Source organism: Seriola dumerili, unplaced genomic scaffold, assembly GCF_002260705.1.
Source record: "Seriola dumerili isolate Sdu_G_001 unplaced genomic scaffold, Sdu_1.0 BDQW01000003.1, whole genome shotgun sequence".
Lineage (NCBI taxonomy): Eukaryota > Metazoa > Chordata > Actinopteri > Carangiformes > Carangidae > Seriola > Seriola dumerili.
The window spans coordinates 12,057,172-12,073,104 of NW_019174258.1; the positions used below are offsets into that span (position 1 = coordinate 12,057,172).

At 40.4% G+C, this 15,933-nt stretch overlaps 1 protein-coding gene across 3 annotated transcripts in view; it reads right to left on the reverse strand.

The window, feature by feature from the left end:
- Positions 1-510: 510 nt before the first annotated feature.
- rhpn2 (rhophilin Rho GTPase binding protein 2) overlaps positions 511-15,933 on the reverse strand; it is a 30,180-nt gene continuing 14,757 nt past the window's right edge. The window contains exons 4-15 of one of the 3 annotated variants that reach the window (XM_022745775.1): positions 15,110-15,185; positions 14,365-14,442; positions 13,631-13,755; positions 12,561-12,727; positions 10,500-10,687; positions 10,135-10,291; positions 7,589-7,708; positions 7,304-7,495; positions 6,829-6,875; positions 4,735-4,881; positions 3,388-3,543; positions 511-2,971 (exon numbers count right to left, since the gene is read on the reverse strand). In XM_022745775.1, the coding sequence (XP_022601496.1) occupies positions 2,705-2,971; positions 3,388-3,543; positions 4,735-4,881; positions 6,829-6,875; positions 7,304-7,495; positions 7,589-7,708; positions 10,135-10,291; positions 10,500-10,687; positions 12,561-12,727; positions 13,631-13,755; positions 14,365-14,442; positions 15,110-15,185 (1,720 nt within the window). In that variant the 3' untranslated portion in view covers positions 511-2,704. Of the gene's footprint in view, positions 2,972-3,387; positions 3,544-4,734; positions 4,882-6,798; positions 6,876-7,303; positions 7,496-7,588; positions 7,709-10,134; positions 10,292-10,499; positions 10,688-12,560; positions 12,728-13,630; positions 13,756-14,364; positions 14,443-15,109; positions 15,186-15,933 lie in introns of all 3 variants that reach the window. The other 2 variants (XM_022745767.1, XM_022745757.1) reach the window with 2 other exon arrangements.

Sequence of the window (15,933 nt, forward strand, 5' to 3'; positions counted from 1 at the left end):
ATAACCATAAGTCAACAGATTTGATTCCTGCAATATTCTCTTGTCCTGTATAAATAAATCTCAATACTGCAGAGAATGTGACCTTTGGGGGTTTCATTTCCAGCTGAGGTCCAAAGCTATAAGAATCATCTGCAGGCAGCTCTTCCACTCAAACAGAATTCCCTTCTACTCATAACAAGCCCAACAGAACCACACACAGACATGTATCCAGACATTGTAGAAAGTCTGATGCAATGAATGGTATGGATGAAGACAGGCCTGATGGGTAGAAACTTAATCACATGGTGTTTCTCTTCTGTTTCTATGATGGTGGATTAGGATGCCATGTGAGCACAGGCTGGATTTAAAACAGTTCAAAACCCATGCATGTTGATTTAGTGTGTGTTGGCTCACTGAGGGGTGAGGTCACACATCATTCCACTCATTCCCAACCTGCTTGGTAGTTTCAGCCACTGAGATACACAGGACCACAATATATATTACAACAAAAAAATTTTGAAATTTGTTTTGTCCCAGTTTTATTGAGTTTACACATATGACACAAAGACTTACTAACAAAGCATTTACACCACAGTTGCTATGCAGCACAGAGTACAGATAAAGAAGAAAAGGCAACCTGAAACCTCTGAAGAACAGGTACTATCACCCTCTGCATACACAGTGGGGTCCAAATGTCTGAATGTGGTCTCAGACTTTTGGACACCACTGTATATGTACACCAAGGCATTTAGAATCACTATGCACTGTGAAATGCATACAAAGATCATTCAGAGCATCATACCTGTGTAGGTATAACTGCCTCTGTTAGCACAATTAGTTGGCACTTGTTAATATGAATCAATTACTGCACATTCTTGTTATACACTTATTGTGACACTTCATGATTTAGTATAAATGGCACTTAAGACACCACATTAGGTAAACAGAGACAGTAAAGAGTGTTACATCTTCTCAGTGTTACTGTTTAAAACAAAACTTTAAAATATCTTTACATAGACAAATATACCAGTATATAAGTTCACCAAATGATTTAGCAAGGCTAGTAAAATACATTCCTCCAAGAAACCAACCAAGAAATCCAACGTGCAAAAATTCACAACTTGACCACTCACAAACTAGTTCTGACACCTACAACTTACAGGCAAAAATATATATTTTTGTGTCTATTTTTCATTATATAAATAATTTGATTATCAAATGTGTATAAGAATCTACTTTGTAGATAAAGAGATAGTCCAACACTGCAAAGTGTCAGTAGAATCTGGGATGTGACTAGGATTAAGACAAGTAGAGACAAATATTAGAAACCTGACTGTGGGCATTGGTCAAGGTCACTGTCGGGTGACCAGCTATTTAGGTTCAATGCAGGAATGTCATCAGTGTGCCCACATTCTTCCCTTCTGGAGATAAAATAACCTTTAACCACGTCAAGATTCACATTACTAGAGACACACAGCGTGTGCTCTTCTTACACATGGACAAACTGCCAGACAGCAGCAGTACTGATAAAAGAGGGTGGGTAAGATGAGTCAGGATGGTAAATGGTAACATACTGGCATGCCAGGGACATGGAGGCATTTTGGTCTGTGGCATAACTGGTACATTAAGCAAACCTAAAATACCAATATTTCCATTTACACTGTGTCCCAGGCATGGCAGTCAACAGAAACAATAATTGTTGAAGGCTGTCTCACAAATACAAAAGTGACAATAATACACAACCAAGTTATATATATATATATATGTTTTTTAGCAGCTTATAGAACATTGCATTCATCAACTCTCCACAGATAAAAAGAAAATAACTGCAGAGCACAATTTGTTTTCCCTCAGTTACTGTGTAACATACTGCAACAAGGTCACATCTACATATCTATTTAGAAAATATATGTATTTCAAATCCCAAAACTGATCAGTGTCCACCGACTATTCGCCAACAAATATCTTGGCAATGACCAAATCTTTCGCGTGTACAGTATGAAATAAACATGTATTGAGGATATACAGAGAACATAACTGCACAGTGCACAGCTACATCAGTACACAATGGAGCTAACAAGGGACTGCTTAAGCCACAGTAAAATCACCCCCTTGCAGTCAAGCAGAACCCGACACTGGGCGTGTTTGTACAACTTTGTTTTCATCCTTCAATTCGTCTGGAGCGTTTCTTCAAGAAAACATACTGAGATGACAGTCTAACTTAGAAACCTGTCTCAGTGCTGTGTGTGTGTGTGTGTGTGTGTGTGTGTTTGTGTGTGTGTGTGTGTGTGTGTGTGTGTGTGTATATATATATAGACTGGAATGGTAACTGGTATGTTTTTCCCACAGTGCAGTTGTACTGTGCTGTACGCATACTGGCATGGTACAGAATGATTTTCCCATTGCATTTGATGTACAGTCCAGTTCACTGCAGATACTGAACTGTGCTGGGAAGGCGCTGATGTACTAACATAGGCACTCAGGTACAGTATTTAGCACAGCCACTTTCCAAGGTAGCTGGTAGTGACGCTGCATTGGTGACCAGCAAGCTACGAACACTACTGCTCGGTATTCCAGTGGAAACACCAAAGGGCACTGACACTGTACCATAGTATGTCCAGTATGGGTACAGCACAGTACTCTATACAGCCATACTAGGCTAAATATGCATACTGCACAATGCTAGCATACAGTAAAAAGCCTGCAGCTAGTGCCTGCAGCTAGTTCAGTACAGGACGCTGTCGTTGTTGTAGGAGCTGGAGCTAGGGAAGGTGGGATATGGTTTATTCCAGGGCTGGGTGCTGGCGTGGTCTGCTGTGGGAAGGCTGAGGGTGCTAGCACTCTTCAGCTTGTTCTTCAGACCCCAGCTGAGGAAGGACGACTTCTTTGTTACTTTGCGGGACTTGGGGTTCTTGTCGTCATCATCATAGGCCAGACAAATCATGGAGTAGGTCTTCGGCAGGTTTCCACAGAAGGTGGCACTCTTTGTAGGCTGGACAGAGAGAGATTGATAGTGACATTTAGTGGAAAGTGACAGTCATTTGTTTAATCAGAGTTGCTCTCTGCTTTGGACGCCAGTCAGTCTCAATCAATATATAGACTCAATACGTTAGCCTTTAAATTGGGTCATTTTGTCAGTGTCACAGAATTGATTCATTTGGTTTAAAAAATTTTAATCCCACAGCTGCATTCTGTTTTACAGACTACATGTAGGTCATATCCAGAGCTACTTCTCATGAGAAACTGTACAGACTATTTACCCAGGCAGGAAACACTACCTCCAAGGACAAATCTGAAACTCTGCTCACTCATCTGATACAGAGTGTCACCGTTAGTCAATCAAACAAACCAGACAGATTACTTTTCTTTTTCTCTCAGCCAATAGGAAGGAAAGGGGGCATGGCATACCATGGGAGGGTTGCTGTCCATCATGCTGACCACCTGGATGTCAATTCCCTCCTCGTTCACGTCCTTAAGCAGCCGCATCACATCGCTCACACCCGACCATTTGCAGTCAGTGTCACCCACGGCGACAATGTAGTCACCTTCTTTGAGCCCATCAGCCTAAAAAAGACATGAGGAAGAAGAGGAGTTAGAGAGGAGGGCTGGTTTCTGCAGCAGGCAGAGTAAACATTTACAGTGGAAGGTTTGTTTGAAAGAAAACCAAGTCAGGTTTACCTACTTTCCTTCAACACCCTGGAGGTAGCTGGGATCAGCAGGGAAAACACTGACTCCAAAACAAAGCTTTTTTTTTTTTCTTTTTTTTTACAGCAGGCAAACACTTGGTAGAGTGTGTGTGTATCAGAGCACATCATTTCATAGCTGTGGGAAATCGGTCTTATCTACATGTGCTCAGCTATTTCTTGATCAGTGTTCACCAGAGGCAGATCAGTCAGGTCTAAAATAAATCCTGTTGAATGCAGCATTAAAAGTTATAAAGAGTCTGGCCTAGTTAAGCTTATGCAATACTACTAATCTGTTTCTCTGCATAGCCTACAGGGTCTAATAAGAATCTGCTCTTTGTCAGCACCTCTTAATGAGCTGTCAGACTGAAAAGGATTGCAGGGAGTAAATACTCTTGGATTCTTAATTAAATTAGTAGCCAGAGTGGATGGAGGGGTGGGGGAGTGGGGGGGGGGGTTCCAAAAGTTCTTTGAGGCTGAATCCTGTTTAGGTTTCTGAGAATGACTTTATTTAATTAAAGGTTCTCTGATCTGATAGGATCGTTTGAACTTACTTGATATTCAGTATGCAAGCATGTCTGAAATTTCACGCTGTTAATTTAGCCACTGTAGAAAAAGCCACTCAGTGATAGTTAATCCTGCTGCATGGAGTTCATGCAATGAACTTAAGTTGAGCAACCTTTGCATCTGGCTTTTGTTAAAGTTTGACTGAAAAAAACTACTGAGCAGGCACCCTGGAATATTTTCTGTGCTCTAAAATAACATAGTTTGTTAAATTTTTTCTAACAGCCTGGAGACGATGAAAACTACAGACGTCATTCTAAGGCTAAAAAAGGGCAAAGACAGTTTAAAAGGGACCATACAGATGTAGTTTATTCAACTGACACCAATTTATGTCACAAATTTATTTCTTATATTCACTGTGATGGATTATCTATCTCAAGATCATTTCAAGTCTATGCAAGCTAATTTTCATACCATGCTGACAATCGTTGAAACCAAAGGCTGGCTGCATTATACAAAATAAATCTTCCCTCGTTCAGTCAACAGCAAGGAATATAGCTTAACTCACAGCAGCTGGGCAGAGGGGGTCCAATGAAACCACCTGGACCGGTGATTCTCCTTTCAGTGTGAAACCCAGGTCTCTGTCTTCTGGGCGGAGTCGTATTGTCCGCGGGGCAGTCCACCGCTGCTTGGCTGAGAACACTGACAGAGGGCCCTGAGTGGAGACAGTGAGGGGACACAGTGGTTAATAAGGCTACAAGAGGGTAATATCCTGTAGAGTTCAAAGATTTTAGTGTATGCCTGGGGGAAGACTGAAATCCAGCATAATAATCCCCTCTTGTGTCCTTACAGGCTTGTTAAACATGACTGAAGTCCACATATGTGACCTGTTACTACAGCAGTACATATACCTTGTAACAAGCACTGTGGTCAGGGACAGACTCTTCAAGTTACATGACCATGGACCATTTTTTTAATGACTACTCTCTCACACCTGACCCTCTGGTTTAACAAGTTTCTGTAATTAGTGAGTGTTTGTTTTGTTTGTTTGTTTTGCCCTCTCATCAGGGTAGTCATGTTTTCATTTGAAAGGACACACAGGCCGTAGTATACCCTATCAACCCATATAAAAAACAGTCTCAACATACTGTATGTGTTACTATGTTGGGCTGTAGATACACAGTAGCCATATTGTATAAAATAATAGCTGAACAACACCACCAAGACCACAAATGACAACTATTTGTTGTTAAGGATTAATCTGGCAATTGGTTTTGCATTTATAGTATATAAAATGACAAAAATGGTTGAATCATCAAGAAATGCTTAAACCAGAAGTGATGTCTTAAATTTGCTTATTTTGTCTGGCTAAAAGTTAAAGTTGCAGTTATTATTAATTAAAGTTATTTAAAATGCATATATAAAATGTTTGATATTTGTACCTGTAAAATGACTTGAATTGAGTTAACAATTTATTTTCTAATAATACTGACTAGTCATTTCTGCACTAGACAGAACTGATCACAAACATGTCCTACTTTCCCATTTAGACCGCTGAGGCCTCCTCTGCTATCTTGCATTAATACACTTATCTGCTGAGAAAATCTGTCCTGCAGTAAATCCTGACAATCAATCCTATGTAACATCACGATGAGGCCTGTAGCTCGTGCTCCTTTAATTATGACCGTAGAGATTTTATGGAGAGATAGTACTGGATCTATCTTTTCAGTCTCTCATTGCTCTGGAGATCTCAGTGGATTACAGTTTACATCACATTACAGTCTTGTTGCTGAGACTGTTAATGAAGATCAAGGTGGAATTTTACAGCAGGAACCAGAGAGGTTCCTTACACCTGTGGTGTGGGAAACATGCTGGGAACATGCACCTTGACCTTTTTACCAGTTATTTGCTTGTTAGGAAGTGGTCTTGAAGTTTAAGCCTGTTTTTTATCATAGTATTTGTAGTAACTGTGCTGGATGATAGAAATGGTGTACTTGAACACAATTCAATGTCTCTTTCAGAAGATGTGAACATAAGATTCCAGTAACTGTGACAGAGGATGCCAGTGCCCCCACCCAGCCACCACCATGATAATGTGAACAGTATAATATGACTTCATACATTTTAGCATGAGCAGTCCCAAAAGGGATCAAAACTGAGATGCTATCGGGGGGAATAACATGTATGTAAGTCTCATGCTCAGGTTGAAATCTTCAGGTAAATTCAAATAACCAACACTGACTTCAGTAGATATTTCACCCCACAACATCAATGCTAAATTGTAATTGTAAAGTTCACCTCTAAATAAATACCACAAAAACCCAAGTAGAGTTCAGGCCAGGATCAGAGCACCTGTTTCCATGGTTAGTGTTAGTTTTGTATTTGTTGTTTGGGATGAAAGTCCAGGAGGCTTTGGAGCGGTGTGCCAAAGTGCCAAAGCATCCAAGACACTCACCCATGGCTGGTTGTAATCAGAAATAACAAAAATACACTCTGGGTGTTAAAAACACTAGAACGCTTTAATTATCAAAAACACAAATCCAGAGTCCTTTCATGTCACTTGCTGAATACACCAACCAACATGGACAAAAAAACAGCAATGTGAGTGGAAGAAGATTAGTAACCCACATACCAGCCTCTGGAAAAAGTCACTGACTTTCACCTTTGTGGTCGCAGGAACCTCCATCTCTGCTTTGTGCTCTGTTTTAGCTGTGGAAAGAAAGGGGAGGAAAACAAAGATGTCATTTAACTGTCGCCCTGTAGAGAGGCAGGCAGGGAGTTTGCAGTGTAAACATTACATCATCTGTACCTGGAAATAAATGTCACTTATCAGATCTGATTGCAGCAGGTGTGGTGCACAACACAGCAGTCTTTTTATGAACCGTTTCCACAGAGACAAACCTCACAAATCAATACGTTGGTCCTGCTCGACATTAGTGTCATTTGTGAAGTGTTTGTTGTGGTGACTCTACGGTTACTGAAGAGTTTCTATGTCAACCACAGAGAGAAAAGCTGTCACCTCAGTGACGCTTAATGGAGACTCAAATAAACTTAACAATCCTATCTGAGCTCTTTGTATTTACTAAAACAGGATATTTTCATTGATTGAGGTTCTGCCCTCTCCTAAAAACACTCACAGATGATGTCAGGTGCCTCAGTGTAGTCGGTGAATTCTTCCTCGTCATTTTCACTGTGCTTCTTGAGTGAGCGCTGGTGACTGGCTTTTAAAATGTCCTCCAGGATCTCCAGCTTGTTCAAGTGGTGGCACAAACCATAAATCCTCAGAGCCTCTTCATGACCCAGGATGGCCCGTCGAATGTGTGCTTTACCTGGGAGAGAGGGAGCAAAATTCACCATTAGAAGGATAAGAAGAGGGATAAAGCAGGGAAGGGAAGAGAACAAGAGAATAATGAGGCACTTACCAATGCGTTCACGTTCATCTTTCTTCTTCAGGATGTCCAGAGGACAGCGTCCCTCAGGAAGGCGATCATAGACCTGTGACAAGGTCTTCTCCTGCTTGTCCTCATCATCATTGGGACCCACTGTGCACACAGACAACACAAAGAATCAATGACAGAGAAACATTTTAAAAAATTTATAAGAAGAAAATCTTCTCCAATGCAGGACGGGGTTACCACTGAAACAACGGCTAACACTACACTCACACATTGCAAGGTATGACAGGACACCGTTTACCGATGAGTCAGTACACAGTAGTGATGAGCGAATCGGCTCTGATGTCACTGAAATCCGCATGTATGCATAAAACCAAACCAATTACTTTCCACGATTTAGAGACCCGCCCGCGATCACACATTACAATTACCCCTATGAGATATTACATTGGATGATATTATAACATATTACGCTGAAGCAGGCTGGTATTAAATTAAAAAAAACATGTTTTTAAAGTACAAGCTCTTTTTTGGTAAAATGAAAATGGCATCCGGTATTTCCACAACAGAAAATTTTAATTCTGAAAGTCATTGCTACTGCCTGAACACATTTCATTCATCACGTTAGAGAATGATATTCATATTTTCCTCGTACATTATATATTATTTCACCCATCCATAAACCAGCTGCTGTTAATTAGTATATTATAGTTAGTATGTGCCCGCGGATATATGGGCACATTGGCTGTAGCTGAATTTACAACATTTCATTTTTAAAATGTATAAATATGATATATACAATATACAGGAACTGTATATATCAACTGAAGTGTACCTGTTAGCATAGATTACCAGAGACAATCTACACTGATACTGATGGCTCTCTTCTAAGCTCAGACCTGGTTGTATTCCTCTAAACTGTCTCTCTCTCTTTCATACCCTGGCTCATCACACCTAACAGGTAAATCTAAAGCACCAGAGCTTTCTAGACTCTGACTAGTCTGCTTCCCAGAGATGGTATAAAGCGTTTATTTAGCAGTGTTTTTGGTTGATGTGTTTACTACAGCGGCCTTCATTCTGCCCTGTTTCTGGGCTGAGTCCTCTTTCTACAGTCCTGTGGTAATTGCTCTGTTCTCCTCATTCACACAGGAATCTGCTAATGAGCTGCCAAACTCAAAGCTGCTTTGCTCTGTTGTTCCCCTATTCAGTCTCGTCCCATTCTTAGCACTGGGTAAAACTATGACCATCCACTGTAAAGCTTCATATCATCTGCTGTATTTTGTTTAATTTGGTTTTCAGTTTAACCTCTCGTAAATTACAATTATAAACGAGTAATAACAAAGAAAAAGAATAAAAACATGAGCTCAACAACAGTCAAAATATTGATGCACAGCAGAAGGACATTTTGAGTTATAGATATAATAATAAGGCAGGAAATAACAAATTAATGTAGTGTTTCTTTTTTCAACTAAAGGATTGGTTGTGAACTATAAGATATCAAAAAATAATGACAAGACATCAAGAAATAAAGCAATATGATACAAACTTGGCAACCACAACTACCACCAATCACTGGAGGGTTTTTGTTCATTCACAAAACATCCTCTCTCTCTCACTTGGTAGCTGGCTCTCTCACTTGCTCTCTTTGCCATTTGATCATGTAGACAGCATTAAGAGGCTACATAACTGTAATCCTCCAGCAGTACTTCCACTTCACTGACTCTAACTGCCTCTCTTTTTCCCTCAAACTCTCTCTTGCTGTCTTTCTCTGACCGGAGTTCCTGGAAACACAGCCTCTCTTTACCGTGGGTTGTGTGTCTCTAAATAGCTGTTATGTAATAGCATTGTGGCTGGCTGTGGTTCAGACCAGCCATCTGACATGACCAACCCAGCGGCCTACACAGCACTTTAAGAGGGGGATCAGGTTTTCCAGGGTGTTCAAAATCAGGCGGCTGAAGCCAGAAGTGTTTTGCACCTCTACAGTCAACAGCCAGGCTAATGCCATAAAACAAATACATTACAGTAGGTATTCAGATGGTGTAGGGGTGGAGGATGACTGGAGTCACTAAAGCTATGCTGTTAAAGTTACTATGGTGGTACAGTGTTGTTGTTTTAAGAAAAAAGGGACAATGTTAGATCTGTGTTGACTTTGCTGCTAGTTACACTACCGAATATTATTAGACAACTTTGTGTTAAAGTTTGTGCATGAATAACACACCTGTCTCTATTTAACATGTAGGGCAGTGCTGTACCTGGTGCAGAGCACGCTCTATGCAAATTACTATGCATTGTACTGCTCTGACAGTTGTGCTTCCTAGAAACAGAAAAAATAACTTGCATGCTCATGTAATGTAGCTTGACTCTAGGATTACCAGCAGATATTAGCTGTATGGTGACATTATCATCAGCAAGTTAGCACTGCTAACTGTCCAAGTAAAAAAGCAACAGTCCACTTCAGTTTCTATTGTATTTAAGCATATGTTTTTCAGTTAGCTTAAATCTTTCATCTTACATCTTTTAAACACAGAATCTGTGTGAAAATGATCAACTTCTCTATAAACTGTTTTCCTTACGCTGGTGGTCGAGCAGGGCTGAGGCTACAAAGTAGTGCGCCATTGAGCGGTAGTGGTTGGTCTTGACTTGCGACATGGTGGACCAGAACAATGGGACATTGTCTTTGACTGGCGTCTGGATCATGGACTGGTGGACTTGGTCGTAGGTTTCTGAGACCTGGCGGGAAAAGGAAGCGAGAGAGAGTTACTGAGAGGACATTAAAAGCACTGATCAGGACAAAATCACTGATAGCAGTGAAGAGTCTGACTGTGATGACATTATCACTTTACATTCACTTTAAGCACAGTACTGACTCCACAGCAAAAGAAAGAACACTGTGCCTGTAAAATGTGAGGACTGTGTGAGTGCCTTTGTTGCTATGTACCTTTGAAGCCTCCTGGGCCATTTTCATCAGGGAGTAGAACTGGTTTGGAATCCCAGGCAATGCAGTCTTCTCAAACAGGCACTCCTGAGCCTGAGCAAGCATCATCCGAATCAACATACTGAGCATGGCTGGGCTCATGTCGTAGCTGGGAGTGTGGGTGAAGGTCTCCTTCAGGTGGTTCAGGACACCTGGGGGAGAATGAGTCATCAGTGTAGCTCAAACCCAAACTATTCCAGCTTAATAATATTCATATTTAACAATCATTTATTTCAGGTGGGAGGAAAACAAGGTTTCTTCATTTTGTCTATGCAGACTTTCTTAGCTTTAAACCATTTGGTCAGTATAAAAAACATAGGCCTATGAAAAACAAGCCCAGGATAATCTGCATCCTATTTAACTATGTGAGAACAAAAATAATTTGATTATTGTATATTGCACACTCATACTTTGAGACCTGCAGGGGATTAAATCTCTTTTCTCTTTCCTATCTCCACAACAAAGTTAGGGTCAGCTACATAACAAGAGGCCACGTAATCCAAACAGATAATCCAGGCAGGATCTGTCACTTTGGATTTTGGTCTCATGTGTGAAGAGTATTCATGCATCCTGTACAGCCAAACTTATGAAATGTACAGTAGATCCCCAACATTCAACAAGTTACTCTAATAGTAACTTGTAGTAGTTAGTGCTACAATTAGTCTGATAGAAGAACAATATGAATTTTGTGGATTTTCTGTTATTTCTGTCTATTTGGAAAATGCTTATTCACCAAATGACAGATTGGGCTCTTCAGCATTCTGGTGCATTAACCCTGATTATTGACACTGTATAGAGAGGTTTTAAAAATGCTCCACAGAAGTTAAGTGCTTCAGTATGTCAGATCATCTTGGTCTGATGCTGTTACTACAGAGTTCAGTAAGGGAGAAAAGCTCCCTGCAAGCAGTGAGATCAATGTCTGTGTGTTTCTTTAAAATTTAGCCAAGACACAAAGCTTCTCAAATTAGTTTTTCATGTTTAATGGAAGCAATAAGACCATCTGCATTCCAAATGAGAGTGCCTCCCTCTTATTTTATAGATTAAAAACCTGGCAGCACAGAGTTGTAGACAACTTAATAACAGAGCACTGCCCCACAAGTCTTCATCTAAGACTCTGTGATAGCTGGCTGGCCCCTCCAATCCTCTAAACCTCTGTGTCCCTGGCTAAAGGGCACTGCAGCAGCCCTGCAACAGCTAGCATCCCTGTCTCTCACCTCCCTGCTTACTTTACTACTGGCTCGTCATACTAGTGACAATGTTCCCTCCTAACAGCATAATTGTTTTACTTAGTTCAAGCCAAAATTATAGCCATCAAAGCAATAGAACCAAACCCCTGGCCTGTTCAGAACTGTAATTATACTGCAATACTCCTCGTACTGCCAAGTCATAATTCTATCAAGACTTGTCTGAGCTTCCTGAAACCTCGGAGGGTTGGGAAACCAGTTCATGTGATTGGTACTTTCTGGAGCTCAGCCACATGACAAGAGAGCCAGAGAAACATCGACTGCACTCGTTCTCCGTCATGGAGCAGAAGTCAGAGGGCGGAGGCTGGCACATATTTTGAAAATAAGGCAGCGTTCGCACTGGTACACTTTTACTGAACAGCATGAGCCTTTTTAATGTTAAGCTCATTAGAAAATGTCTGCAAGGAGAAAAGAACGTTGCCTGGTGATTGCTGGGTTAGGGTTAGGGTTACAGTGATGAGCTGATTTACATGTCAAATGTTTAAACAAAGCTATAAAGATGACGTGTTAACGCAACTGTTCATCATCTGTACATGTGTCTCCTTTCTCTAGTCCAACAGTTTCTGTCAATGGGAGCACTTCAGAATTTCAAGTACTGCTACCTCTTTTGTTTGTGTCACTGAACCCAGATATCGCATGGGATCACACATAAGTCCGGTTTTAGGAAATAAAGAAATTTATGTTTGACGTCTTTGACTGTTTGAAATGACTCTATACGATCCTTTCTAGGCTGCTGACAGAGGAGTTATCAGAGTTTACCACTCCTCCTATCTCTTCTTACCTGCAGCTTTCTGGAAGGAGGAGATAGCCTCCTCCAGGCCGACTATTGTCTGTCTGTCACTACGGGTTCCAATCTGAGAGTAGAGGGCAGCCATGTTGAAGAGGATGCTGGCCTTCTCCAGTGACAGGTTCTGTTGGCACACCGGCACGCCTGTGAAGGAGTCATACCTGCGGGAGGGAGGAGGGAGCTGTCATTCATCACAACAATCACAAAATGCCTTATAGAAAATAAAACTAAGTAAAAGCTAAGAAGATAAATAATGTAAAAGATGCAACCAGTAATATAGAATATTATATTTGGAGTTGAAAAATATGTTCAGTTGGAATTAAGCAGGTAAATACAGCAAGAATAAAACCCTGTTTGCTAAAATTAAGAACTTTACATACAGTAACATTTATACATATTACATGTTCTGTATTTACACATTTCTAATTCGAATCGTCTCTGATTTGAAACCATCTTTAGCCCTCTCTTCTCTCCTTCACATCTAAAGGTTGTGAGGGTTTAAACCTTTAAGCTCATCTTCTCCCTCTTCGCGATCTGTGCTGAATGAATGAAGTGCATTTAGCATGAAGTCAGTGGGTGTCAGAGCTTCACTTGGCTGCTTTTTAGACTCTTTCTTTTGTTTCGATGGATGTCACACAATTTCTTCCAAATGAATGAACATAAACAAAAAAAAAAAAAACAACACATAAATTTGCCCCCAAAAACTGCATTAACCTGATGACGATAACATACAAGGAGCTAAAAAGAATTTGTGTGTACTTCATTCAGACCAACTTTGTTTATTCTTAGATTTTAAATATTGAAAAACACACATTATTATTATTATTATTGTTTAAGTTATGGCTGCCTGTATGTATGTTTTTGCTCTTTTCTCTCAAGATATACTAATTGATCCATGGATTTATGGATGTAACTAAAAATGTAGTGGCTCACAGCAGCGGCAGGTTTGTTTATAATGTTGTTTGCTTATTTCCTGCTGAAGTTCATTTTGATAATTGCTCTTATTATCATTATTATTACATCAGAGTTTTTAATTTGTTCTAATTATTATAAGTCGTGAGTACCAGGTGAAGAAAATGCCAGTCTGGCGATTTGGGGCGAAGAATCGGCTCTCCATCAGAGGAAGATGGCTGTAGTATTTTGCAAACAGCTCCACTCCAGCTTCGCTCCGACTTGGGGTTCGACAAGCCTACGACATGAAAGGAAAGAGATGTGACACGGTCCTCTCTAATGGACTACTAGTGGATAAGATGTTAAACAGAAGCCCAATTAAAGAATAAGTTCACCCAAATCATCACAAAACGTTTTTACCTAGCTATCTGGATATATTTACTTTTATTTTCTAAGGTTTTCAGATACAAATACAACAGAGGTGGGTTTTTTTGTTTTGGTTTGTGGTGCTCAAAGCATCGAAAATTTACATTTGAAAAATGATTCAAAAGACAAAATCCACAAAATCTGTTGGCAGCAAGGTCTGTGGAGAATCCACAGAAAGGTGGACATTAATTCTGGAAAGGTGCTTTACTGTTTTTCAGATGTTTTCAGAACCACACACTATAAAACAAAATTCCATTCATCTTCACTGTATTTGGGTGGTGGCAGAAATACCAGAGACAATTATCTCAGTACTTCAGAGAATGAAACCAAAACTATCTGCATGGTTACTAATATGTTTCATACTTTGTGTGGTATAAACTTTTATGAATGTTCCTAAACAAATGAAGGACCACTAGTGCAAAGATATCACATCAGAAAAGATGAACATATAACGTCGGATCAGAATGTAAGTGTACGTTACCTGTCGCAGGTCCATCAGGTCAGCAATCTCATCTTCAAAACTGTTTCCATCTTCACTGTAGTGCTCCAAGATGAAGTCCTGTCAACAACAAACAACTCCATCTCAATCATCTCTACATCATATTGTCTGGCCAGTTGTTTGGGAGTGTTCCGGGGCTTAAACCTGTGACCTTTCAGTTACAGGACGGCCTCTTGCACAACTCCTCCTCTCTGTCACATCATGTCTGAACTGTACACAGAAGTCCAACTGTGCAGTGCCAAGTAGGCTGGTGAGAGCTGCGGCTCTGTGAGAGCCAGCCAGAGGCAGGCGACACCTGGTCATTAAGACTGAGGTGTGATTACAGTCGATAAATAGAGCAGAATTAACATGCTCAGAGATCATGAAGTCAGAACACCTCTCACGGTGCCTGCCAACACACCAGCACAGGATGCAACAAATGCTATAAAAGTGCCATCAGGACATTTACGAGAGTGCTTCCCTGCACTGAAGCATCGCTACATCATAACTTACCAGTCTCAATAACCACTGACCCACTTTTGGCATCTTTTTATAGGCAGATCATGTTCCTGAATAAATGGTGAACAGACAATGTGACCCAAATCCTTCTTAAAGGAAACTTTAATTATGAAATTCTCACAGCAAACACCTTGTGTACATAACGCTTGCATGACATTAAATGGAAAATTTACTTGTACAAATGTTTATACACATTTTCATAATAAGGAGAGTGGTGAAACTGCATTACCTTGAATGGAGTCGAGAAGTTAATTTCTTTTGTCTCCTTCAGACCCAGAGCGATGAGGGGGATGTTGGCTGTTTCACTGCACACAAAACAGAAGAACAGACATATCATGACCAGTCAGTTTATCGTCATTAATATATATGTACATGAGGTTTTTGATTCGTTTTTTGACAATAAGGACAATAACACTGACAAAATGTGTGACCTTACATACAAAAGGACAATACATTTCTTATCTGATTCACAAACAATTAATGTACGCAATGTAAACTCACACATGCATTAATCTCTAAGGCGTGGCGCAAGATATCAACCAACTCCCTTTGATGACAGACCAAGCCTTGTTAGGGACACCGTGTTGACAGCACAGTCAGATTAGTGAATAATAAGGTGTACATTGCTAACTAACAGCCTGATCAACAGCTTTGTTCCTTCAGAAAGTTTACATTTTCCTTTAATCCTCAGTGTAGTTTCAAAGACGGTAAATCTGGATTAAGCAGATGGTGCTGTTAGAGCAAAGCACAGCACACACTGCAGGAGTTAGGATTTAAAAGGTGAATGGGGCCCCCACGTCTCCCTGTGTTGTAAAGCCACACAGCTCTCTGTTGATTAATCATTGTGGAGTTGTAGCCTTGCTTCAGTAATGCAAACGATTCTTTCTCTCCTCTGCACTGAAAACTGGCTTTTATCTTCTAATATTTTAGCTCAGCAAACAATAAACAGAGGGTGCCATAAAACACAGGCTTAACCTTTTATTTTGGTTTGGAGTTTCTCTTGTTGTATGACCTAGAGGCCCTTGTTGCTGACAGATGGAAAGCAGGTTCAGC